The sequence below is a fragment of the Trypanosoma cruzi genome, genomic scaffold (assembly GCF_000209065.1).
Source record: "Trypanosoma cruzi strain CL Brener 1047053517143 genomic scaffold, whole genome shotgun sequence".
NCBI classification, from domain to species: domain Eukaryota; phylum Euglenozoa; class Kinetoplastea; order Trypanosomatida; family Trypanosomatidae; genus Trypanosoma; species Trypanosoma cruzi.
Window position 1 is genome coordinate 129,463 of NW_001849481.1, and position 26,038 is coordinate 155,500.

The 26,038-nt window shown below is 48.3% G+C and overlaps 9 protein-coding genes across 9 annotated transcripts, besides 29 other annotated features; all 9 read left to right on the plus strand.

Moving 5' to 3' along the window:
- Positions 1–23,520: part of a sequence feature (heterozygous, Esmeraldo-like haplotype) that runs on past the window's edge.
- Tc00.1047053511585.150 (hypothetical protein, conserved) lies at positions 37–5,181 on the plus strand (the record flags this gene model as incomplete). The annotated part of the gene is made up of 1 exon (XM_815281.1): positions 37–5,181. The coding sequence occupies one exon, from the start codon at positions 37–39 to the stop codon at positions 5,179–5,181; it is 5,145 nt and encodes a 1,714-aa protein (XP_820374.1).
- Positions 5,422–5,476: a sequence feature (AT_rich).
- Positions 5,629–7,182, plus strand: Tc00.1047053511585.160 (hypothetical protein, conserved; the record flags this gene model as incomplete). The annotated part of the gene is made up of 1 exon (XM_815282.1): positions 5,629–7,182. One exon carries the CDS (start codon positions 5,629–5,631, stop codon positions 7,180–7,182), a length of 1,554 nt encoding a protein of 517 aa, XP_820375.1.
- Positions 7,239–7,259: a sequence feature (AT_rich).
- Positions 7,292–7,339: a microsatellite.
- Positions 7,426–10,341, plus strand: Tc00.1047053511585.170 (protein kinase, putative; the record flags this gene model as incomplete). The annotated part of the gene is made up of 1 exon (XM_815283.1): positions 7,426–10,341. The coding sequence occupies one exon, from the start codon at positions 7,426–7,428 to the stop codon at positions 10,339–10,341; it is 2,916 nt and encodes a 971-aa protein (XP_820376.1).
- Positions 10,672–10,695: a microsatellite.
- Positions 11,152–11,838, plus strand: Tc00.1047053511585.180 (hypothetical protein, conserved; the record flags this gene model as incomplete). The annotated part of the gene is made up of 1 exon (XM_815284.1): positions 11,152–11,838. The coding sequence occupies one exon, from the start codon at positions 11,152–11,154 to the stop codon at positions 11,836–11,838; it is 687 nt and encodes a 228-aa protein (XP_820377.1).
- On the plus strand, positions 12,123–13,337 carry Tc00.1047053511585.190 (eukaryotic initiation factor 4a, putative; the record flags this gene model as incomplete). The annotated part of the gene is made up of 1 exon (XM_815285.1): positions 12,123–13,337. One exon carries the CDS (start codon positions 12,123–12,125, stop codon positions 13,335–13,337), a length of 1,215 nt encoding a protein of 404 aa, XP_820378.1.
- Positions 13,467–13,489: a microsatellite.
- Positions 13,494–13,538: a microsatellite.
- Positions 13,557–13,584: a microsatellite.
- Positions 13,695–13,762: a sequence feature (A-rich).
- Positions 13,844–13,867: a microsatellite.
- Positions 14,066–14,090: a microsatellite.
- Positions 14,455–14,476: a microsatellite.
- Positions 14,527–14,555: a sequence feature (AT_rich).
- Positions 14,817–14,836: a microsatellite.
- Positions 15,062–15,127: a sequence feature (T-rich).
- Positions 15,252–15,271: a microsatellite.
- Positions 15,285–15,306: a microsatellite.
- Positions 15,412–15,431: a microsatellite.
- Positions 15,452–15,479: a sequence feature (AT_rich).
- Positions 15,636–15,664: a microsatellite.
- On the plus strand, positions 15,967–17,148 carry Tc00.1047053511585.200 (hypothetical protein, conserved; the record flags this gene model as incomplete). Its single annotated transcript, XM_815286.1, has 1 exon — positions 15,967–17,148. One exon carries the CDS (start codon positions 15,967–15,969, stop codon positions 17,146–17,148), a length of 1,182 nt encoding a protein of 393 aa, XP_820379.1.
- Positions 17,266–17,286: a microsatellite.
- Positions 17,362–17,415: a sequence feature (T-rich).
- Positions 18,010–18,033: a microsatellite.
- Positions 18,314–18,344: a sequence feature (AT_rich).
- Positions 18,611–19,564, plus strand: Tc00.1047053511585.210 (hypothetical protein, conserved; the record flags this gene model as incomplete). Its single annotated transcript, XM_815287.1, has 1 exon — positions 18,611–19,564. One exon carries the CDS (start codon positions 18,611–18,613, stop codon positions 19,562–19,564), a length of 954 nt encoding a protein of 317 aa, XP_820380.1.
- Positions 19,616–19,638: a microsatellite.
- Positions 19,777–19,831: a microsatellite.
- On the plus strand, positions 19,888–22,497 carry Tc00.1047053511585.220 (calcium/potassium channel (CAKC), putative; the record flags this gene model as incomplete). Its single annotated transcript, XM_815288.1, has 1 exon — positions 19,888–22,497. The coding sequence occupies one exon, from the start codon at positions 19,888–19,890 to the stop codon at positions 22,495–22,497; it is 2,610 nt and encodes an 869-aa protein (XP_820381.1).
- Tc00.1047053511585.230 (trans-sialidase, putative) lies at positions 22,809–24,998 on the plus strand (the record flags this gene model as incomplete). Its single annotated transcript, XM_815289.1, has 1 exon — positions 22,809–24,998. One exon carries the CDS (start codon positions 22,809–22,811, stop codon positions 24,996–24,998), a length of 2,190 nt encoding a protein of 729 aa, XP_820382.1.
- Positions 23,521–26,038: part of a sequence feature (areas not merged during assembly with more than two copies in the genome that could not be assigned to a particular haplotype) that runs on past the window's edge.
- Positions 25,104–25,532: a mobile genetic element.
- Positions 25,854–25,877: a microsatellite.

Below are 26,038 nucleotides of genomic sequence, written 5' to 3' on the forward strand. Positions count from 1 at the left end.
AAAGAGATAGAGAACGATAAAAAAACAAAATAACAGATGCAGTTGAAAGGCAAAGAAGAGGCTGACATGCCAATTGAGAAACCAAGCGATGCCACGCCATTGGACCCAGCGTTCTCATCCAGATTTGTTGACACGTCAATAGGGGGCGGTAGGGAGCATTCTAAGACGTTTTATGCGCCCTTGTCGGAGCGCTCCTGCTCCCTCACCGTCACTGGGCAGCGGCCCTTTGATGGCATGAGCTTTAATGCAATATCCACGCCGGGGAACAAACGGACGAAGACATTAACGTCTGCGTTCAAGAAAGAGAGGGGCCGTAAAGGTCGCAATGAGGCGCAGGTGCCTTTGCTGGTGGACAAAACAATGGAAGCGTTGGAGGAGAAGGCGCTTGATACAAACACGGCGGATTATAATTCCGAAAATTTGGATGCGATTTTTGAAAATTTGGAGGAGGTGCCGGCGGTGGTGGATGGACGGACGCATTTGCAGGTGCTTGACACCTCTGCAAGGGCACGGGCACCATGGTGGCTGCGCCGGTGGACGGAGTTGAAGCTCTTTCTAAATAGCACTTCAGTGCGAGGGAAGTCCATTGACACTGCGATTGGCATGGCAATGGAACAGTTAGACGCCGATTTGGATGCGGTGCGGGTCCTCGAGAAGGAACTTGCTGATAACAAGGACGTCGACCTTTGTCAACTCAGCGCAAGCAGGGTTGAGCAGATTGAACAAGAGGAGGAAGGCGAGAGGGAAAGGAATTTGCTGTTGCCCCCATTACTTCCGGAGGATGAGCGGAAGAGCACAAGCACAGGGGCGAGTGGGGAACATGCTACTAGTGAAATGTTAGCGCAACTTGTGCCGCCATGGCTGTATGCTGGTACGGGAAGGCGCATGACGCAGCAGCTATCGCAGACCCTTGCGGTCGTGCAAAAGAAATTAGTAGAAAAGATGTCTGACGATGTGGAAGGGGCGGAGATGAGACTCTTGGGAATTTTTAATTGTGGCGGGTATGACGGGACACAGCGCGTTTTTGTGTGTCCGGCGGTGCAGCGTCTGCATGCGTCTGTCGTGCGGAAGTCCATTCTTATGGACTTGTTTGCATCGCAAATGAATCTGCGTCAGAAGCGGGCTCAACTTATAAGCGATGGATTTTGGACGCAGACACCACGGATCCATGCGGATTACATCACGGATGAGGATATTCGACCATTGTACGACCCCAGCACTTTACGTCTGCTAGTCTCCAACGACCGCCCTTCTCTGACGAAAACAGGAGGGAACTCTCCGAATGATCACTCTCTTTTTATTCACATTGACTATATCCGCTTTCGGCCGACTGCAAATTCTGCGTGGCAGCATGCTGGTGAAGCTTCCATAGCAGATGTCGCATCACCTTGGTGGGAAGGACGAAATATTGATGCGGGCATGACAAACGCCCTGTCAATGGACTCGGCAGGCAATTACCAGCCCCAGAACAACGGCAATGCTAAGTCATTGGTGACCTTCACTCAGGAGGAGCGAATTGTCTCCGATTTATTGGACAAATACGAGCAGTACCGCATGGTGGAGTTAAATTTTTTGCCGCATCTAAAGAGTCGTCGCTTTTACAAGGAACAGCTGGAGAACTTGGAGCGGCAGCCTTGCCCTACAGAAGAACAGAAAAAACTCAAAGCCTTGCTGTTGCGGCTTTTAAATCTCACATGTGAACTTGAGCGTGTGTATCTTAAAGAGATGGTGTCTGCCTGGCGACGAATTGCACGGCTACGTGGTGAAAACCCAGATAACTGTTTTGCCCCATTTCCGCCTTCCAGTGTCGGGGCAACTCCGAACGAAGAGAGTACGCCCTTGTCTCCTTCCCATCCGACGTCACAGAGGGATGGTGTCGAGGGGATTGGATTACGGCGAGGATTCTTGGGTCTCTCTGAGGGAGCCGTATCGCTGTTGAGTGACGGTCAATCAGAGCTACAGGCGCAGATGCCGACCAATGCACGTCTCCGTATGTACTCGCGGTATCACGGCGAGGGTGCGGTAATGACTCCCATTCAGGAAGAAAATTTATTAGAATACACGCCGGTTATTGAGGGGGTGATAGCACCCCCACATGTGCTTGTTGACGGAGGGTCACAAGTGGGCGAGAATGGCGTGACGTCACCATCACCATCGTCACCGCCGCAGGTTTTTTTGACGTCGTCCACACTGCAAAACAGCAAGTCGACTCTGTTTCAGGTACTTGTTTTCGTTCGAACGAGCCTTGTTGTTCCTCCACATTTCGTGGGGTGCACGGCCCCACGTGCACTGAATTCTTCAAAGATGCTTTTTTTAAACGAGACCTTTGAGTTACGCACGTTACAGGAACCCCAAGAGATCCTCCTTCACATTCTCTCCGTGCGAGGGGGATCGGATGTTGATTGTGTGATTGCCACCGTCAGTGTTTTCCCTTCACTTACTCGGGCGCATCTGCTGCTTCCGTTACGGGCTCCTATTTCCTTTTCATACCGTGGCACGACCTACAGAAAGCACGGAGGTGGTGTCTTACCAGGCCTCGTTTCACTCTCAACAACATGGACTACGATAAAAGGAATGACGGTGGAGGAAATTGAAGGCCTATTCCTGCGCGGTGATGCGGACCCGTTGGATCCACAGCATGGACCCTTGTTGGCCACACTGAAAGCCCATTACATGGAATTACGAGGGAACACAACGACGCTGCCTGCAAGGGCAGACGTTCCTTTGCCAGGACTTAGCGAAGGCGCCACGTCAGGGATGAGACATCGAGGGCATCGTCCAAGTACCACCGCTAGACTACCACTCCCTCTGGAAGGTGCGGATTGGAGCAAACGGTTGGAGCTGCTTCACCGGCGCTGGTTGTTTTACATGGCGGGTGTCACTCTGCAGGACGCGATGGAGGCCCGTCTTTTTTCTCAGCCTGTCCCACTGGAGGAATTTGAATGTTATGAGTTACAGAGGCGTGTAGAACGTGAGGCTCAAAGTGAAAGACGTGAATTGAAGTTTAAGATACCTTCTGATGCACAGTCTCTTGGCGATGCCGAGTTGGATTTGTTGCCTAAAGTATTTATTCTTAGCCCACTTTCATCCAAGGAGAAACTTCATCTGTGGCAAGAGCGTCTGCGCCGCCTCAAGGCACACCGCACATCCTCCCGCAAGTTGGAGGATCATGAGCTTCTGGAGCGGCACGTTATTTTACCAAAACTACGGCCGGTGAAGGGCATCCACTTGACTCCGGAAAGTCAACTCAATCCTCGACGTGAGGCGCGGCCGAAGGTTGACAAAATAACTCGAGAATCGCTTGTGGTGAAGCAAGACTCACGCATTGTTGTGCACATCATGAGGGCGACAACGCTGCCCCAGCGCTCTGATGGCACCCCATTGGAGCCTTTTGTTGAGGTCGGTTTTGTCTGTGAAACCGTAGTCTCGCGCAGTGAGGTCGGCACATCGCCTTCATGGTTTGAGACCCTCAACATTCCCTTTTCTCCTCCCAACTTTGACGATGAAACACTCTCCTTGATTGAGGACGACATTGTTGTATCCGTGTATGACAAGGTTGAGATTCCAATGGCTTCAACTTCACTGGTAACGGGCGTGGTTTCTCATGAGACGCACTACCGAACAGAGCGTCGCCTACTGGGGACGTTGCGTTTGCCCTTTTTTACCCTCTACGAGGCGGATCAAGCGCGTGTGGAAGGGCAGTTTCCTCTATCAACGCCGCGATGGGTGCTTGGGTATCTTCCAGATGGAACTGACGCGACCGCTGCCATTAACCCATTAAAATTGCTTCGCGGTGAATCGACTCATTCACACCCGTCTATACAATTGTACATTGCGCTTTGGCCACCACTTCGTCACGCTACGTCTAGAGAAATGGACCAGTCCACCATTTCACGGCTTTTGACGCAACTGAATGTTTCGGCGCAACTCCATTATTTACATGGGATTGCGATGAAATGGAGACGTGATGCCTTGATAAGGATCAAAGCTCTCTCTTCAGTGAACCCCGTGGCTCAAATGCGAGAGATTGAACCCTTTGTGTTTTGTACAACGGGGGATTTAACTCTTGTGTGCCGTTATCTCCTTGCGAATGGTGGTCCACCGCCGTTGACCACAAGAACAGTGGAGGAGGCGATTCGATTTGTCTCATTATTGCCGTTTTGTATTGACACTCTTACATGGGGTGATAAGGATGTTTGGAGCACAAACGCGGAGTTTCTCCGTATTAGAGAAGGGGACTATGAGGAACTTTCTCTTTTACTGGCTCATTTCTTGCGTTTTCTTGCACCAGAGGAGGCGACATTTGTGGTGACAGGCAGAGGTGTCGTCCATCATCATGTGGTGATGGTTTTGCACTCCTTTGGGGGTGAGCTTCGTCTCATCGACCCACGTGCCGGTTGTGTTTGCCCTGTGCATGATCCTCATCTCACCTTTTTTCGTGATGTGCACATGGTAGTGTCGCACAATCAGCTGTGGGCAAATGTTCAGTTGAGTGGTGCCCCACATCGGATGGAATGGAATTTAAACGACCGGCGCTTTTGGCTGCCATGCTTTGACCACGAGGACGAAAATGTGAAGGCCTGTTTACCCCACATCGCCGCAATACAGCGACAGTTTTTGCTGTTTTCTGTGCCAGATCCACAGAAGGAGCGGGAGATTGAGCAGCAGTTGCACAAGGCCGTTCGTCGTGCTCTGGTTGGGTGGCGCAATAATCGACGGCTTGCATTTCATCACGGCGTCGCCCCAATCCTTCAGGCTCTTCTTAGGGATGCCGAGGATGAACTTTGCCAGTATGCCAGTGTGCGTCGTGAGGCCGTGACGATGCGTGCCAGAGAGATGTTGAATGATTACTTTGGCGACGAGTTGCTGAAGGATCCCTTCCAACGTGACCAATGGCGGGGGGAGCACCGCAGTCAGGCTGCCGGTGGCGAATTTCGAGTGGATGTAAAAAGGCCCAGCATCTGCATTATGGGAAGCCCCGTGAATGCCGCCTATGAACCCAATGACACAACTTATCAATCTATTCTGCAGCAGGTGTTTGAGACTGCAGTGCATGAGGTGGGTACGAATGCGGTTAGTTTTGCGATTGGTGTTTACGTCAAGGGATACACCAGCGATGTTTACTCCATGTGGGTGTTTCTGGTGGCACTTTATGAGGTTCCGGCCTCTTCTTCATATTAATCCGCCTCATTAAACGTTTCTAGACACACAACCATATACACAATTTCAACGCAAGAGCATAAACAAAAACAAGAAATAAGAGTAAATATCATACATTTGCACTTATAATGGTGATGTAAATAAATAAATATATACTTATATATCTTGTTGTTGATGGTGTGTGGGGAAATAGGGATTGGGGCCATTTTTTAATGTTGTTTAAATGAATGAGAAAATGAGAAATATGATTGTGTGGATGTGTTTTTTTTTTTTTTTTTTTACTTTTATCAAAAACATATTTTTCAAATTTTTAATTCTTTTGATGCGTTTGTAATAGCAAGAAAACACCATCTTCCGTCTGTGTGTGCGTGTTTGCCCGGGGATTCTTTTATACGGGCCGTATCGTGGCTTGCAGTGGCTCAAGGAGGAGGAAACGGAGGAGGGGAGTTGGTTTTAGTGGCGGGAAAGATGATGTCCAAAGCCGCATACATGATGCAAGACCAACTGCGGAGGAACTACACTCTCATCACGGACATTCATAGTCCCAACATCTTCATCGTTCGTGGGTTTTTGCCCTTTCCACAGGGCCTTGCCGCGCTGACGGTTTTGTTTCGTGGCAAATTGGCTGCTGATGTCTACAGTCACCCGTACTTCATTGAAAAGCAGAGTGACCCCTCCCAGCCTTCCCCGCAGCTGCACCTCACTGAGGAATGCCAGAGTGTGATGAAAATCATCAAGGGGTTGCATTTCATGAGGGATGACAGCAGTAAGCTGGACAACACGATGGTTTTCGTGACGGACTACAACGTCGAGACCAAAGGGAGGATGCCCACCTTCAGAAGCGAGGCTGAAGATGCTGCGGAGATGGCAGAGCGAGAGCAACGCATTGGAGAGGACGTTGGGAAATGGGAGGAGCGCACGTTACGCCACCGGTGGCGAAGGGCGGCGGCAGCTCGACGTCACCGCAGCAGTGGTAACGGTGGCAATTTCCCTTTTTCCCCAAACTCAGCGTTAAGTTTACACACGCGCCAAAGCCACGTTGTTGAGGATGAGCAGCAGGGTGTGTTAGAAAAGACACGTAGACTTGTTGAGCGGGAAGGGGCCCACACAGTTCTTTACAATCCTATCGCCACCGATCCCAAAACATTTAGCGCAACCATACGGAAACTTAATGACGAGGAGCGTGTGGTAAAAACCATTGTTGTTCCCACGCGGCAAGGATGGGGAAGTGTGAATGTGTGGACCGAGGCGTTTCCGGACGCCGATATTCTGTGCAGTGGAGATGGACTCCATCGTGGCGCCCTGCATCAGCCGTCTGCGAAGGAAGAGCGTCGTGTAGGTGGCTGCATGAATATGGGCAATGGTGTTACAGGGCTTTCTTTTCCAGAGGTGGAGACGAATGATTCCTGCAATGCGGAGGATGTTAATGACGCTGTCTCCGCTGCCGCCACAAATTTAGACAGGGACAACATATGCAGGCTTTTTCTCCAGCATGCTCCCGCTGCCAACTGGCAGGAAGCTGACGACGAAGTGCGTCGCTCGCCTCGTGTTATTCCGCTTGGTGAAGTGGCACAACACCGGATCACACCCAATATTGATTTGTTGCGAGTCGCTGGTGATGATCAAACAAACGAATACGTACTTTACGATTGTGAAAGTGGAGCCCTTGCTTGTACAGATCTTTTCCACGGGGAGTATGGCGATTTTGATCCTGTGAACACGTGGATGTGCCGTGTGTGGTTCAAGTTTATGAAGGGGGGAAATTACAAGCGTATTGACTTTGTTCCTCAATTAAAATGGCTGCAGGTAAAGCGCCATGGAAGTTTGGAATTGCTGCGGGGGACCGTTGATATGCTCACCAGGACACGACCCATTAATTATCTGCTTTATGCTCATGGGACTCCGCCGCGCATAGAAGACCCCGCGGACTCGTTACGCTTGCAATGGGGCATGCCGCCTTTGGGACCTCGGCAGGAGAAGGACAGGCACAGTGAGGACTGTCAGGAGAAGACACATGGATGAGATTGGAGTGCAACTTTGCAGGTGTGCATCTTCTCCTCAGTTTACTGCCCATTAGCATATATATATATATTTAATTTGTCGTGTTTTTTGTCGTTGTTGTTGAAATTAAATTATTATTATTATTATTATTATTATTATTATTATTATTATTATTATTCCTGTTGCCTGCCAGTTTTTCGGTGAAGCGGTGCTTTTTTCTTTTTTGTTTCTCCCTGCGGTCGGGGAGGGGAAGGACTAGGAGTAATGGCAACGCACAGTTCGGTCCCACCACGGCTGGACACGAAACGGCTCGAGGTGTGGCGCACGGTCTCCGAGAGCACCACCGGAAACTTGGGCTTCTCTTGCGCGCTGGAGCCTCTAATGGGACAAATTTGTTGGGAACGGAAGAAGAATATGAGGGATATTTACGGCGGCGGGGGAGAGAGGGCGGCTCAGCTACTTGCAACCGGGTTGGACATCGGTGCTGACAACGGTACCGTCAGCGCCATCTTGAATCAAGCGCGTGGATGCTCAGAAGTACGGTCTGTTGCTGTAGATACGACGCCAACGACACGTGCTCTGTTTCCAGGCAGAGACGAGGCGAGACCTATCAAATCCACTCATGACGAAAACGAGGGTGAGCTTGTCAATGCCTCTCAAATCAACGGCTTCTCGGCCCTCACTCGTCAGTGGGAGGTACAGGCTGCTTTGGCCGCTGCCAGGAATGGATCCAGACGCCATCGCCGGCGAATGGTGCGATGCGATAGCGACGAGCGTCAGGACGACGAGGGCAATGAGGATGGGGAATGGCCTGCTGCGATGCCTGTGGGAGACAAGAAGGAATGCCCAAAACCCTCCGGCGGATGTTCTTGTCCTGGGTGTTCTCATTCGCGAGATATTTTTTTCGACGAGGGCGACAAGGAATTCTCCGAGACAGAGGAGGAGGCTGTGGAGGGCGAAAATAACTTTGGAAAAGAGGGCCATCTTGCTTGCGTTCCGGGCGATGTTATTCATAACCGATTTGCTTTGATCTGCCAGTTGGGTTGCGGTCGCAGTAGTCGTGTGTGGCTTGCTGTAGATCTTGTTCAGTGCTCCGTTTCGCGCCGTCGGCTTATAAGTAACTTGGACGATCATCAACTTTGCATGCACTTTTCTTCCCTGGTCCAACCGCTCTTTGTTGCCATCAAAGTGTTCCGTTGTGGTTTGATGTATGAGGAACGTGCGGAGTCTGAGGCGTTGTTGTTGGCGTACATTAGAGAATTTAAAAAAGCAGAATGGCTACAACGGCAATTTTCTCTTCCACGTTTTAATGTAGAATCAAGTGAGATGTCAACTCTGAACACATCGACAGCACCGATTGCGAATGTTTCGTCTGCCATGTTCTCTGGGCACAGTCTTTTTTCTGAAAACGACTCTAGAAGTAGCGGTGCGTGGATAGCCCAGTCATCTGGTGTGTGTCGTGTATCTTTTATGCGGGACCAATTTTCTCACCGAGGTGCATTTGGTGTGCATCATTGCATTGTTTTGGATGTGATGGGTGCTTCTCTTGATACATTCATGGATGGGAGAAGACCCGAGGGGATACCGGCAAGTATTGCCAGTAGTATCATTCGCTCCGTTTTGGAGGACCTTGCATCACTTGCGATGATGCATATTGCCCACACGGACATTAGGCCCGCAAGTATTTTTTTAATGGAGCGCGAGGGGCACGTCGCAAACGGTGCAAAAAACTTTAGTACGCAAAGTTCAGGCAGTTCCGAGCTGACAGAATCAAACTTGAAAGTGCCGCGCGGTCGAGCGTCAAAGTTACATTCCTTTCGAACTGAAGTAGGCGAGCGACCCGCTGTGCCATTGCCGCCATTTTTAAAAGATATTGTCGACACTCCTCGCACTGGGCGTTGTCAAAGTGCCCGCGGTGATTCTTTTCATTCGTTGAGCGAGGCGGGTCTGTGGTGCTCACGAGTGAACCCTTCACACGCAGTGCAACTCTCCGACTTTGATCACTCCATTATTCTTTCTACCCGTTTGAAGCGGGACCACGACAATTCTCTTAGGAGCGGGTTGGACAACGGCGGTGACTTGACGGAACTGACCGAGGACGGGGCGAAACGCACCGCCAACCCCCACAGTCGGCCCGTCGGTGGTGGTGTTTTGACTCCCGACATGCCGGTGATGACTACGCCAGATGGCAAGGAAAGAGTTTCAGTTTTCACATTGTCGTGTCAATTCGCGGCTTCTTTGAGGATGTCTTCTCCGTCAGCGTGCGAAACGAGCCTTGTGGATGAGTTAAAGCGGGATATTTTGGCACGACGAGGCTATAAACGTGGTGTGTTGCTTCAGTCACGGGAGTATCGTTCTCCAGAGATAATCCTCGGGAAGGACTATAATGCCACCATGGATATTTGGTCCGTGGCCTGCACCGCGTATGAGCTTCTCTTTGATCGTCGTCTTTTTGATCCCATTCGTGATTTCACGGAGGCTTTGGAGCGCGAGAAGAGGGAAGGAGAGGCAGACCGGAAAGACGAGGAAAAAAATTTCTCGAGTGTTGGTGAAATTCACGGGTTTAACGCAACAGAGTCGGCTCCTGTGGAAAGTGTTAATGAGCGCAACGTCCACAATCTTTGGTTTCGTGCTGTTTGCTTTAATGAGCATGAAAAAAACATTGACGTGTTTCACTTGCGCCGGATGGTGCTTCTTCTTGGGCCCCCTACTCCGCGCTATATATTTTCTACTCCCATGGGCGAGTACGTGAGAGAGTTTTTTGACGCCCATGGCCGCTTTATCTTTCTCACTAAATACGAGCAAATGCAGCTGTATTGTACTGATGATAGTTGTGAGGCACATTCTTATTGTTTGCCCTCCCGTGTTGCCTGCGATGTCGCCGATAATTTGTCTGCGACAACAAAAAAGCACAAGACTGCGTGCGTCCCGGCAAACGAGAGCAATTCTCGGCGACCCGATTCGGGGGCCCATTGTTGCTGTCGCGGTGTGACTTCCGCCTGGCTGAGGCTGCGGGAACAAATTCAGGCGCGGCTAGGGAAGGAGGAGGGCGTTGCATTTGAGGACTTCTTGAGGCGGTGCCTGCATTGGAACCCGGAAGAACGGCCAACTGCACACGCCTTGCTGAGGACTTCGTGGGTGGCTGCCGCGGAAGACGCGAGGCCTGGATCTGCCGAATGAGGGGGAAAAAGAGGCAGGTGGAAGGTGAGGATGAAATGAAAGTTGTTGTGGGCGCGATGTCTTCTGCCCCGTTCCTTTTACTTGAGGCTTTTTTTTTCTGCCGTCCCACCCACAACCACCACAACCACCACCTTCTCTGTTGCCCTCCACGCTGAGGGGGAGTCCAACGGCTGCGGGCCCTTTTAAAAAAAGACTCCCACCTTGTGAGTTTACAAGGAACCCGACTGCCATAACTTTCATGCATTTATTTGTTCACGGGTGTGTGAGTGTTGGATGAATTTACTTCGTAGTGTGTGGGGTGTTGGGCCAAACTGCCACTCCCCGTTGTGTCACACACACACACACACACACACAACCTCTCTCCCTTTCTCCGCGTGTCTTTTTTTGTAGGAATAGGGGACAGGGTCTTGGACAGGGGCGTATACTTATATCGCCTGTAAAATTGATTCTTTCTCTTTTTTTTGCTCGCATATTTGGGATTGAAATGACGGATGTATCTTTTTTTTTTTTTGTATTTTTACTGCTGTTCCTTTCCAGAGAAACGCGCGCAAGCATTTATTTACATGCAAATGTGTTTTTGACACCTCTTCTGTCTGCGATTTTTAATTATTGTGGAATTTGTTTCTCCATGCCCTTTTTAAAGTGTTGTGCTCATTTCTCTATTGCCACATGTTTTTTTTTCTTGTGCCTCTTTGCTTGCCTCAATATCCCATGAAAAGTGGACGTGCCGTGACTGCATTGACGTTGCCCTTGTTTTTTTTTTTTTTTTAGCTCCTTCCACCCCCCTATTAAAGAGCGTTACAGGGCATTATGCCCACTGTGACGGGGGAGGGACGCTACGACAGTTGTGTCAGTGTACTAGCTCTAGTGGAGGGGCCTTACCCTGTACATTTCTCTATCGGATGTGTTGTGCATCCGTTTGCGCTGATTGTTGCTCAACGTGGACCGATTTACTTTGGCGCCTACTGTATTGTGGAGGAACACGCCTGCATCATTAATGGAGAGCGAGGTTGTGAGGATGTCGTCGAATCTGCGCCGTCCGCTGTGCCCATGACCATTGGCCCGTACAACCATTTTAAGTCCTTTTCGCGCATTGCAAATTTGCATCGCATCGGCCACGGCAACAGGTTCGAACCCCACTGCAAATTGGAGTTCTTGAGCGAGTCACCGGAGGCCGTCTCCGTTGAGGACTATTGTGTCTTTGGGCCGTTTGTTTGCCTGTGTGGCCCGTGGCGCGGTAATGACAAGAAAGCCGACGCCGCCGTGACGATTGCCTCTCGCCGTGTGTATTTGTGCCCCACAGACCCAAAAGGAGAGGAAAAATGTGGCTGTTTTGCGTCGGCACTTCCTTTGACCGACTCGACGCATTCTTCCTGTTGTTGTTTTTGTTCTTCCGCGTGTTGGGTGCTGCCGCGTGGGGAGTCGTTTGACGAGGAGGAGGCGGAGGACGCGCTCCGGCAAAAGTGTCTTTTTTTTTGTCGGTTGAGTGCGCAGTGAATGTTTTTTCACGCGGTGGCTGAACTCCTCTCTTTCTCTCTCTCCTGTCAACACAAAGACAAAAAACAACTACACATGTGCGTGGGAGGAGAAGTGCATCGAGTGGCGGCTCTGCGTTTTCCCTTTTTTTTTTTTATGTTCATTTTTCTTCTTCTGCCATTCATCTAACAGCACGTGTTGACGCATGTACTTTTCTTTTTTCCCTTTTCTCTTCTTTGTTGTCACGGCAGTTTTTTACAAGCGAACCAACCAGTTTTTTTTTTTTTCTTTTAAGAAACGGAATAATGGCCCAGCAAGGCAAAGTGGAACCGCAGGACCAGGACTCATTTTTGGATGACCAGCCCGGAATTCGTCCGATCCCGTCCTTTGACGATATGCCGCTGCACCAGAACCTCCTTCGTGGTATTTATTCCCATGGCTTTGAAAAGCCCAGCAGCATTCAGCAGCGTGCTATTGTCCCGTTTACGCGCGGTGGCGACATCATTGCTCAGGCGCAGTCCGGAACGGGAAAGACAGGGGCGTTCTCTATTGGCCTTTTGCAGCGTCTTGACTTCCGCCACAACGTTCTTCAGGGGCTTGTGCTCTCTCCCACCAGAGAGCTTGCTTTGCAGACGGCGGAGGTGATCACCCGTATTGGGGAATTTCTTGCGGAGGGGAACTCCTCGTTTTGTGCGACGTTTGTTGGTGGAACACGAGTGCAGGACGACTACCGCAAGCTTCAGGCCGGCAGTATTGTGGCGGTGGGTACACCCGGGCGTGTAGTGGATGTGACAAAGCGTGGTGCGATGCGCACGGAGCACCTTCGTGTCCTTGTTTTGGATGAGGCTGACGAGATGCTTTCACAGGGATTTGCTGAGCAGATCTATGAGATCTTCCGCTATCTGCCAAAGGAGATTCAGGTTGCCCTTTTTTCTGCCACCATGCCCGATGACGTGCTTGAGTTGACGAAGAAGTTTATGCGTGACCCAACACGTATTCTCGTGAAACGTGAGAGCCTCACTCTGGAGGGTATCAAGCAATACTTCATTGCAGTGGAGGAGGAGCACAAACTCGACACACTTATGGACCTCTACGAGACTGTGAGTATTGCGCAGAGTGTCATTTTTGCCAACACCCGGCGCAAGGTGGATTGGCTCGCACAGCAGCTCAACCAGAGCAACCATACCGTCAGCTGTATGCACTCTGAAATGCCAAAGCAGGATCGTGAGAAGGTTATGAGCACCTTCCGTAACGGGAGTTCCCGCGTGTTAGTTACGACGGACCTCGTGGCCCGCGGTATTGATGTACACCACGTGAATATTGTCATCAACTTTGACCTGCCGACCAACAAGGAGAGCTACCTGCACCGCATTGGTCGTGGTGGCCGTTACGGCCGTAAGGGCGTGGCGATCAACTTTGTGACGCAAAAGGATGTGGAGGTGCTGCGTGAGATTGAGTCACACTATCACACACAGATTGACGAGCTGCCAGTGGACTTCGCCGCGTACCTTGGCGAGTAACACCACCCGCACTCTCTTTTTTTCTCTTACGGATGCACGCATGAACGGGGAGAGGAGGGGATGAAGCGATGAGGAACGGAAGGGAATAGAAAAGGGGGGGGGGGGGTAAAACCAACACATCCAAGGGGAACACACACACACACACACACACATATTATATACATACATATATGTATTCGCATATAAATGTTTATATACATACGGCCACTGAACTTAAGTGAAGGGGAGGAGGAGGAGGAGGAGGAGGGACGACATCGCCGAAAGGGGGAGGGGGAATTGAAGATGCGTCTTTCGTTCTTAAATTAACCAACACAACCGTCCCCTGGGGAAAAACAAACAAAATTAAATAATAATAATAAAAAAGAGCAAAACAAAAACAAAAACAAAGTAAAAAAAAAAAAAGAAAATAAATAAAAAAAAAAAAAGACCCGCAATTATTATTTTTTTTTGTGCCTTTAAAAGAAGGGGGGAAAAAAAATAATAATAATAACATGGGGCGCCGGACGAAGAAAAAAAAAAAAAAAAAAAAATTTGCCCATTTCTTCTTCCCGTTTCGGAAAAGTAAATAAATAAAAAAAAAGAAAAGTAGAGGATTTTTCTCCGTTCCATCTGCCTGCATGTGCATGCGGTTTGACGGGACCAGGAAAGGAGGAGGAAGGCGGGAGGGGGCGAATTGCGGGTGAATGCCGTGCTTAAGGAGAGGGACAGACAGACAGACAACAAATAATAAAAAAAAAAAAAAAAAAAAAAAAACAGTGGGTGACTCAAATGAGGAGGCACGTAACTCCTTCCTTCGGAAAAAAAAAAAAGAGCGAATAGATGAAATGAACCAAAACAACAAAATGAGAGCTACAAGGACCCGCAGAAGAGAAGGGGGAGTAGTGGGGGCGATCTTCCACTTGACTGTTTTCTCTTCCTTGGATGTGGCGAATGCAATACGTGAATTTTGTCTGCTCATGTTTGTTGCGTCGGCAGTGAGCGCAGACCGGCACTTGACGGTGCGGGGGGCTTGGCAAAAAGGGGGGAGGGCGGTGGCGGGGAAGAGGCAGGAAGAGAAATGATAATGAGGCCAGTTGGTGGCGGGTGTGTTGCAGGGGACATGTGCGGGAGGAAAGTGACACACACACACACACACACACGGGGTGGTGGGCGCATTAATTAAACGTGCGGGACTCAAGAAGAAAACAGGAAAAAAATTATTTTTTTCTTTTTTTTTTTCTTTCCTGCAGGTCATTATTTTGGAGGAGTGAATGGGATGTGAAAATGTTTGGGGCCTGTCACGGGGACAGACGGACTTTTCTCGACGATGCCACCAGCCGCGTCCAGTAAGATGTTTTTACTTTTGCCACCACAACCACCACTTTTTTTTTTTTTTTTTCAACTCATCGCCGTCCGACGTATCCACGCGTGGCACATGCACGCATGGCCGACAGACAAAAACGATCCATGCGGGGTGAGGGAGGGAGAAGGTAGGAGAATGAAAAGAAAAGAAAAGAAAAAGGAAAGGCAGAAGTGGGCGGATTCCGTGTGAGGCAACATGTGTCGTTGCCGAAGCCAGGAAACAACTTGGGAAACAGCAGCCGAGAAAATAATAAAGAATAATGTCAAATGATAAGAAAGGTGCCAAGAATTGTTAATAGACGAAAGGGAAAATTTTATTGATGTTGTTTCATCATGACAAACTAGAAGGAACAGCGGAGTATCACAAAACACAAAGGCACGTGTTTCCTTTTTTCTCTTTTTTTTTTTTTTGTGTGTGTGTGTGTGCTTCTCTTTTTTTTTTTTTTTTTGTCATTCTCGCTGGATGAAAGATGTGTAATTTTTCTTTGGGGCCGCCTTCACTGCCTGAACTTGCGGAAAAACAGGAGCAGCAGGTGGAGAAGAGGTAAATGAGGGCGCATCAACGTGCAGCAAAATAATAATAATAATAATAAACAAAAACGAGGCAAAAAAAAAAAAAAAAAAAAAAGAGGGGAAATGAATATTTAACATCCGTAATTTGCACAAATACACACGCACACATACATACAATGAAGTTTTTATTTGCATGTGAGCGTCTTTTTTTTTTTTTTTCTGTGTGTGTGTGTGTGTGTGGCTGGGATGCACGGGTGTCCATATATATATATATATTTATGTTTTTTTCTTCTTTACTGCTGTGTTGATTAATTGAGGAACCATTCCGGTGCTGCCTTCCCGTCACTCCCCGGACGCCACGCCTGTTTTTTTTTTTTTTTTTTTCTCGCTGTCGAATTTCGCGACATCCATGCGACTTTTTACCTTCATTTGTGTTAGTGATTGTTTTTTTTTTTTTTTTTTTTTTCTCTTTTGTTGTATACGTCGTTCTCTTTCCTTTTTTTGTGTGCGTGTCTGTTTGGTTGTGGGGTTTTTTCTGTCGCTTCTTTTTCTTTTTTCCGAGAATTTCTTTTTTTATTTCTTTTTTCTCCCTCGAGGCCAGGCCTCTCTTCCGTTATCGCTTTTTTTTCTTTCCACACAACTTCTGAACGAAGAGTGTGAGGCCTTGCGGGATTTGGATCAGGCGGAGAAGGAAAGGGAATTAAAGAGAGGATTCAACTTTGGGCGTTAGATAGAAAGAGCGACGATTATATTTTGAGGCCCGCTACAACAGGATATGGCTGCTCTCGTGGACGCTAGAGAGGTAGAGGAGGTACGACGGGTGCTGCTCTCGCTCGGTTATCAAAATCCCTCTGCCGACGATATCGCACTTACATTGCAGCAGGTGAAGGAGGCACGTCGTCGCGAGGCCGAAGTGCAGCAGCAGCGGTCTTTTTCTCCTATGAAACAGAATGAAAGTTTCCGTCAGGTCTCCGCATCTCCACCACGTGGAGCCAACGACGTGACCATGGCTCCCGATGAAAATGAAAATGTTGAAGTGGAGAGCGAAGAAGGGAATCCACGACGAACCTCCACGTCGCAAAAGCAGTGGCCTGGATTGTCTTCGCACTCCATCCGTGGAGGTCGCACAACACCGATGAACTCAACAGGGACTGGGAGACACCCTGGACGTGGTCGAGTTGCGGGAACTCAGCCCCATCGAGAGTATTGTTATAGAGAGCCTTACCACAGTGATGGAAGCGTCGTAGTGGAGGGAAATGCACAGTCAATGAGGAGGGGTCGTTCAGGCAGGCGTCGTATGGAAACCAGTGAAACATTTCATTTGGGAGTTAGCAATAATGCTGGGACGAAAGAGACCATTATGGTACCAACAGCTGTTGGCACTGGAAGGGTCATCGATGCTGGTGGCCCACATTCCTCTGTATCAGGGTATTTGAACCCACAAGCACGATTGGGGCGCCATATGAGACGATACGAAAAGGGACTTAAGGCTGCATACACGAGCAAATACAATGATGATCTACAAGACGAAACCGGGGAAGAAAGTGATTCATACGATGAGGAAGAAGAGTCCTATGAGGAGGGCTACACAGAGTTTGGTTCCCATGAGGGGCGCGGTAGAAATCTAGCCGTGTGCTACGAACGTCGGCCGCGCCAGCCACCGGTTACACCAGAGATCCCGCTGCGCCCCAGTCGAGTGTTGCTCAATCAACGGAGTGCAAATATCATTTACAGCTTCACAGGTGATATTCGGTACAAGTACCGTGGGGGATTGGGCGCGCCTTTATGTGCTGTATTGGGGCCAAACGGCTCAACGCTGCGGAATCGGTCCGATCCTGTTCGTCGTGGACAGCAGATGCGGGAGATTTGGAAGAAGGATAAATTCCTTGCACAACAGGGCCGCAAAGAGGACCGTTGGCGTGTACGCCAAAGCATGCTGTCGTGGGATCCCTCCTGAGGGGTGTGTGATTTTTATTTATTTCTAGAGGATTCTTGTTAAAAGAAAAATCCGAAAAAAAATCCGAAAACATGAAGTTTCTTTCTCTTAGAGTTTACGTGCATGATACCTATAACCTATATATATATATATATATATGACACGTGTTGTCTTGTGTTTGCAGCTCTGCCATTCTTTTGTGATTTCTGTGACTAATAATATTATCATTAATGCATTTTTTTTTCTTTTTCTTTCTTTATTATTTATTTATTTTTATTTTTATTTTTACGCAAGGAAGGGAAGGACTTTTTACATTGTGTGTGGGTTTGGGTTTCCATCATGGTATGCCCTTTCAAGCTGGTTGTGCGGGTTGTTCTTCTTGCGACCGTGTGCAAGGTGTTGCTGGACGCCTATGCTTCCTGCAAGGAAACCGAATCTTCTGGCGATGATTTCTCAGGGAAGAAAACGGACAAAAAGTCACAGGATTTACCAATGGTTGAATGAACTTACTTGTCACGTGATGCAACATGGCTGGCGTGGGGGATGGACTCACACGGTGCGGAGCAACAGTTCTTCAAAACCACACGACGCTTCATTGCAATTGACAAAAATTTTCTCTTTTAAATTTGAGAGGGGCAATGAAGGTGACGGCCTACTTGTTAATCATTTCGTTGACATCTGTTTGAGTATTTAGTTTATGACGTATTTTTATTATGAACTACCATTTTTATTTTTGTAGTGGATTTATATCAAAAGATAGGGAAACGGCAATGCCCTTTGGTGTCGACATGAATGGTGTGCACTGTCTTCTGCATGCAAATACGCAAAATCATCGTTCTCATGAAGTGTAAATGATCTTTAATGTCTTTTTTTTTTTTTTTTTATATATATATATATATATATATAACACCGTCCAGCCACGTCTGTTTCTTATTTACTTATTTTTGACTTTTGGGCTTATAGGCATTTTTTTTTTTTTTTTGTCTCTTGTTTGGGTTTCGGCGGGAACAGCTGTTTTTTTCTTGTCTGCATGATTGGCTTCACGGCACAACCTCTTCGCCTTTGAAGGGGCGAGAGCATATTCCTTGCTGTATGGTTAGGGTTTGTGTGCTGGGCTTTCTTCTCTGGAAACATTTTTCCAGGGCTATGAAAAGGCACCCAAAGAGAAGGTCACAAACAAACCACGAAAAAAAAAAAAACAATAATAATAATAATAAGATGAATAGTGCGAAATGTGGAAACGCTGAGTCTATCCAAATGTAGTTTTTGTGTTTTATGTCCTGCCATTTTATTCTGTTCTCTGATATCGTGGCGATTTATCTCTTCTCATCGTTTTTCTTTGAGGGGTAGTACTTACCTGTAGAAAGAAAGGAGGGGAGAGAGGCGGGCAAGAGGCTTAGTAAGGCCCCTTTCTTCCTTTTTCTTTTTTTCTGTTTTGATTCTTAGAGCGGTGGGCTTCCGGCGAAAAACAAAAAACAAAAAAATGCGACGAATGAGTGGTACGACATGCAGCATGCGTCGTTTTTTTTCTTTTGGCGTGGGACTTTCTGGCAACTTGCCGGTTCTTCTTGTTAGGCATGCCATCAACAGGACAGGAGGAATGATGTGTACTGCTCACCATAACAATACCCGTCACTTCATTGCGGCTTTCTCCCAACCCTGCCTCGCTCCGAGCAGACTCGTGGGCTCAGGAGGAACAGAGTCGTCATTCACTCCACTGAAGTGCCCTGAGTGTGGCAAGCGGTTTCTTAGTATGGCGAATCTTCGACAGCACCGGCGCTCCCGCCATTTCGTATCTCTCAAGTCTCCCTCTCAGGAAGAGCTTGAGCGTTTGAGGGAGGCCAACGCACGGCTGGTCGAAGAGTTGAAAAATCTACGGGAGGTCAATGCATTGAGGGTGCGTTCTGCCTCTTCATCGTTATTGATTTCCTCAGGTGAATCATCGTCTAAAGGTGAGAGCCAGAACGGAGCCCATTTTTTTGCCGCTGTTCCCGAAGGGAAAGCCGTGGGCATTTCCATGGCGGAGGTGCAACAACTGCGGAACCACCCTTTTCGATTGGGCACAGGAATCTCCGAGGTCTGGTGTGTGGGTGTGGTTGAAAACGATGTCGAGTTGGGCACAATAGGCGTCAGAAATGAACAAGAGGCTGAGGAACATATGTCAGGGCTAGAAACAATGCAATTTACTCTTCGAACGGATGGATATCGTTTGCGACGTGTTGGCCAGTTAAAAATGTACCGCAATCGACTCACTGTACGTGTTATTGCACCTCGGTACAAGGCACAAAAAGGAGATACGGTGCTTGTTGTGGGTACGTACGGGCTCCATAATTCGTACGATCTTGTTTCAAAGCAGGCGGTGGAAAACTCTGTTGTGGAGGCCGGATACGTCGGACTACTAAAGAAGGGGCCTGCGGACAAAATTGAAGAGGTCTAGTGGTGTACATTTTATGTATACGCTATTTCTCTTCATACTCACACCTTACTTTTTTTATTTTTATTTTTATTTTTTTGCATATATACATATATACCTTTACATTGATAAGGTGAAAAGGTGTGTGGTCTTTTTGGGTTTAAATTTTATTTTTTTCTTCTTCCTATTCGTGTATTGAGAGAAGAGTCAAAGGGAGCGGCAACGAAAGAAGGGCAACATATATATATGTATGTATGTGCATATATACACATATATATATATATATATATACCAAAAAAATTAAGGAGAAGGCACCTAACTCTGCCTTGTAGGGGTTTCTGTCAAAAATGTTTGAGCCACGGTCGCAGATGGCATACCGCCAGGACACGTTTAGGAACATTCGCTCTCTTCGTAAGTTATTTGAGGTCATGGATCAGAAATACAGCAGTATATCCATCACCTTTCTTATTATTCACCTCATCATGGAGTTGGCTTCGGTGGTATTCTATGTATGGACGGCTGTGGTTTCCGAGGCCACTTCCGTGTCGGAGTTTCACTGGAATGGAACCATGTTTAATATTGAGTTTGGACTCAACATAGTGTTCTTTCTGGAGTGGGTCGCTCTTTTTTTTGGGGAAGATGACAAGATAGGGTACTGCCTCTCGTGGCTATCGATAGTAAACGCCATGACGAGTATTCCAATGATAGTCATTGGCATTGGGGGATTAACGGAGACAAGCTGGCGCAGTTATTGGGTTCCCATGTATCTGCGAGTGTGGTGGCTGCGTGACTGCGTGGTGGTTCTTTTGGATTACCCGCAGGTTGAGCGCTGGATGAAGGACGTCACTCGAGAGGTTTGCCGCTTTGTTGCTACCTTGTTTGCCGGCCTTTGCACGTGCGCCGGCACACTTCAGATTGTTGAGAGTACAACTGGGTCATACATGAACCCATTCAATGCATTTTACTGCATGGTCGTCACCTTTTCCACTATTGGTTATGGCGATATTGTCCCGGGGTCGACGCCTTCTCGGTTGTTGATGGCCGTTTTTATTGTTTTTGCCGTAAGTCACTTTATGCCGTTGTTTCAGCGGTTGGTTTCCATCAGTCGGCAGCGCTTGCACTACAATGTGTATAATTCCCGTGGCGGACGAAAGGCTCATGTGATTTTGGCCGGCATTTTTACAAAATTGGGAGTGAAAATTATTTTGCAAGACTTTTATGGAGGCTGGCGGAGATATGTTGATTTGCGAATTGTGCTGCTTTCACCTGTGGAGCATCCACTCGAGGTGAAATTGCTGGTGAACCTGCCGTGGTTCAAGGATCGCGTACTGTTGATGATTGGAGACCCCCAAAAAGAGTCGGACCTTAAGCGTGCGGACGCACGTCATGCAGACGCCATATTTTTATTTGGCGATACCTTCCCGGCTACATTTCACACCGACTACACCCTTATTCAGCAATCACTCTCCATTAACAACCATGATTCCGAGCTCGCACAGTATTTATATCTTCGAAGCGAGAGGAACACCAAACATGTGGCGTCATACGCTGCTGGTGTGGTGGAGGGGGAGAGACTGTTGCACCATTTGCTTGGACTTGGAGTGGTCGTTCCTGGAGCCATTCCGCTTATTGTAAATTTGCTTAGAACTTATGATCCTTTTACATTGGACATGAAGCGCACCCTCCACTGGGTGGAGCAGTACGAGTTGTCCCTGCAGCACAATATTTTTTGCATAGACGTTCCAGACGCATACCGAGGACGTGACTTTCACCGTTTGGCAAGGCTATTCTTTGATCATGACGTCACTCTCATAGGCGTCATCACCACAGGAGGGATGGTGCAACTGAATCCCTCCCGCGTTGCCGCTTTAGTGGGAAAGATTATATTCATCGCAAAGGGCCCAGAGGAAGTGAAGAACGCAATGACGGAGGTGGAGGAAACCCGTTTTTCCACTATTGATCCAGAGGCCGATGACCAGCCATGTTATCCTACTTTGGTGTTGAGTAGCGAAAGGAATGGTTCGACATCTTGGGCGGGCGAATTCAGTGGGCATGTTGGGTCCATTCAACAAATAAACGATGCTTACGATTTTGAAAATCATTTTGTTGTCATTGATCTCTCCATCGCAAATGATAGGGCGGCTGAGACGGAAGGGGCACACGAAGGAACACTCACTTCCGCTGCCGTCAATATTTTTCATATTATGCAATCCATTCGTCAGACCTACCCTCAAAATGACATTGTGCTCTTGACGAAAGACACATCTTTTTCCGTTTACTTTGACCGTTATTGGCATGGCGTCAAGGGTGCTATTCCCATAAAGTATGTGGACGGATGCGGGCTGAACACGAATGATCTACGGCGCTGTAACCTTAAGCAAAGTGCTGGTATCGTTATTTTTGTCTTTGGCGACACCAGCGGCAAGTCAACAAGTGGAGTATCTATGCTCGTCAACCTCTCCATCGCCTCTATCCTTCCCTCGTCGCACAACATTCCAGTCGTGGTGGAGCTGGACAGTCTTCAGCACCTTTCTCTATTCCCGCCATACGCTGAGCATTCTCGCCTTCGTCAGAAAGCTGAAGTAGATTTTGTTTTTGAACCAAATTACATTATTGGCAATGCAATTAGCAGGCACATGCTGTTTCCTTTGGTTCACGCCACATATTTTATGCCGGAGTTTATTGACATTATCGACATGATTGTGAGCGGAGTGGATGAAGAGACCCCTTCCCTGGGACGACTTTCACTTTCTCTCTCACACGAGGTGATTGAAACGTACAAGGATGTTGTTGACTACTGCCTCAGCTTGCGTTACCTGCCCATTGCCTTGCATATTTGCATCAGTGACACAAGAAATTTGTCTCTCAACGGAAAACGCTTCGTAATGACGAACCCACCGAAAGATCTCCCAGTTGACCGCGAAAAAGATGCCGTCTTTTACTTGCTACCTACGTGACAAGTAAAAAGCTCTACACCACTTTTTTAAAAAAGACTTTTTGTGCATGTCTGTGCGTATGCTTGTGGTCTTCTTGCGGTAGAGAAAGATGGGCTGATTGAGTAGAGTCATTCAATTGGGAATTTGAATGCGCGGTTTTTCTTCAACGTCTTCCTTTTCCTCACCAATATTGTTCTTCCTTTCACATCTTCCGTTTATATACACACGCAATAGGAAGTTATTACTAAACGCGAATCGCTACTGTGAAGTTCGAAGGCTCTGAAAGGACCAACAACAGCACACACACACACCGCCCACACACATATATTTGTATGCTCTCACGTGTTGCTGCTGTGAAGGCACCCAACAAACACAACCGTCGCCGCGTGACCGGACCCAGCGGGAGGAGGAGGGAAGGAGGAGAGGGTGAGCCGCAGAGGCCCAACATGTCCCGGCGTGTGTTTACCTCCGCGGTGCTGCTCCTCATTTTCGTGTTGACGTGCGGCAGCGGTGGGACTTCGAACGCCGTGAAGAGTAATTCGGGGAATGCGCAATTGCCTCATACGATCGATCTATTTTTGCCGAATCAGACGCTGGTTGTACCGAAAGGTGGAACGTCTCAAGAGACGAAGAGGGAAGCATTTGCTTCACCCTCTCTCGTCAGTGCTGGAGGAGTAATTGCTGCTTTTGCCGAAGGCCTCATGTATGCCGAATATGTCGTTGAAGGTGGTAAAGTAATTGAGCCCATTTCTTCTGATGTTGTTGCGGAGTACATTGACGCCTCGTGGGATTGGTTCGCTCTTGTTGGCAAGGTGAGTGAAAGTACATGGAATGCACACACTGTGCTTGGTCCAACGGATGGAACGGATAATCGTGTGGGTGTTTTTTACCACCCCACAACCACCACGAAGGGCAATAATGTGTTTCTTCTTGCGGGAGGCCTTGCTGAGCTCAAACAAAATGATGGGAAGAAGAAATGGGACAACCTGGGTCTGAAACTGGTTGTGGGTGATGTGATGGAGCCTACGAGCAGCGAGCCGAGAGAGTGGGTAAAATGGGGCGAAATCAGTTCTCCGTTGAAAGAGAGTACTATAGCTGCTCACGAAGGTAACTTGAAGGAGTTTCTTGCCGCTGGTGGCTCAGGTGTTCTGATGGAGGATGGCACGCTTGTGTTTCCACTGATGGCGAAGAGCGGAAATGGTGAGTTTTGCTCCATGATCATTTACTCGAAGGACAACGGCAGTAATTGGGTGCTCTCGAAGGGCGTTTCCCCTGCGAAATGCGTTAACCCCCGCATCACCGAATGGGAGGGTTCACTTCTCATGATTGTTGACTGCGAGGATGAACAGAATGTGTACGAGTCGCGTGACATGGGGACAGCGTGGACGGAGGCAGTCGGGACACTCCCAGGCGTGTGGGTCAAATCACAATCATTCTTTTGGGATCTGAGCTTGCACGTGGATGCCCTCATCACCGCGACCATTGAGGAAAGGAAGGTCATGTTGTACACTCAGAGAGGGAACTCCTCGGGGAAGAATAAGGCCAATCCGCTCTACCTTTGGGTGACGGACAACAACCGCTCGTTTTCTGTTGGACCGGCTGGCATGGACAATGCTGGGAAGGGGGAGCTTGCCAGCACCCTGCTGTACTCGGATGGCAAGTTGCATCTTTTACAACGGAGGGGCAATGGTGAAGGCAGTGCCATTTTACTTTCCCGCCTGACGGAGGAACTGAGTACGATCAACTCCGTCCTGAAGACCTGGGCGCAAAAGGACGCCTTCTTCTCCAAATTTTCTATACCCACGGCAGGTCTGGTGGCGGTATTGTCCGATGCGGCCAACAACGACACGTGGAACGACGAGTACCTTTGCCTGAATGCGACGGTGACGAACGCGAAGAAGGTCGAGGATGGATTGAAATTGACGGAGTCTAACTCCGGGGTAATGTGGCCCGTGAACATTCCGGATGATAAAGTGCGTCATGTATCCTTGAGCCACAACTTCACACTTGTGGCGTCGGTGACCATCGAAGAGGCTCCGAGTGAGGACGCTCCTCTACTGGGTGCGATGTTGGGGGACACTAACTCCCCGCATACCATGGGAATCTTGTATACCGCGGATAGAAGGTGGATGACGATGTTCAACGACAAGACAACAAAAAGTGGCACTTGGGAGGCGGGGAAAGAATACCAAGTGGCACTCATGCTGCAAGGCAACAAGAGCTTTGTGTACGTTGATGGCAAGTCGCTGGGGGAAGAAGAATTGCCGTTAAAAAGTGAGAGGCCACTTGAGCTTGTAAGCTTTTGCTTTGGCGCGTGCGAAATGCACAACTCTCCTGTGACGGTGGCGAACGTCTTTCTATACAATCGCCCACTGAATTCCACTGAGATGACTGCAATCAAGGACAGGAAACCCGAAGATAAAAAAGAAAAAGGAAGCGGTGATGGCTCCATGCGTGAGGGTATGTCTCGGGTGCTCCCGCTGCTTCTGCTGGGGATGTGGGGCATTGCGGCTATTTACTGAGAAATCGCAGTGAGGAGTTCCTGCTTCCAGCGGGATCATATGCGTCTGTCCACGCGCTCTTTTAAGTAATTGCCGCTTTCTGTGGACGCACCGTTCATTTTATCTAGGAGCTTGTGAAAAGAATGGTCGTGGGAGAGCTGGCTAACTTAATTAATTGTTTATATCCTGATAAATGAAGACATTCTTTATGATACTCTCTACCGTATGAATCTTTTGGGAAGAACGCGACTTTGTAGGGGCAGGGAGCCGATAGAGGCCAGATAATATTTGTTTTTATTTTGCCACCCACCCAGCCCCTTTTGATTCCCACCACGCGGCGGGGTCTTGTGGTTGGAGGACCCCAAAGTCTGCCACTTCGTAAGTAATAATATTTAAATCCTAAGTAAGGACAAAGGACCATGCTAGTGGTCAACAGAATTCTATATATATTGAATGAAAAGAAAACATTGAAGCAATTAACTAACGAACCTTTTTTCCTAACTTGTTTGGTTTCCATAGGTTTTCAGGATCCGGCCAGCTGCCCGGAAGATTATTCTGGTTTTAATTTTATTTTACATTCCCTTCGCTGCGCAGAGCTCTTCCTCCATGTGGAAGCATGCTCTCCCCAGCGCCAGCACCGCGTTTTTTTGTGTTTTTTTCTTTTTTTTTTTGTGGTCCGACAATTACGGGATCTACTCAGTGTTTTTTTTCCCCTTTTTAAGTGGTCATGGGCGCTCTCGGCCTTGTGTGCCACGCCGATGGCGCCGACTAATAAAAGAGACAATGGAATGGGGACACAAGACCGCGCCGAGTGTCCCAGTGGAATATAAATAATGTGTGGGCACCGGGGATTTAAACGACTGTAACGAGTGTATCTTATTTATTTATTTATTTTTTTATCTGCAGGCGAAACAAACGCACCAGCGTGCAGTTTTTTTGTTTTTGAGTGAATGCATAATGGAAGACGGATTTAACATTGTTTTATTTTTTATTACTTTTCAGCATATGTCCCGCGGCTTGCCACGGCGTGGGCAGCCGTGCAGTGTTGCGTTTCACCAGTC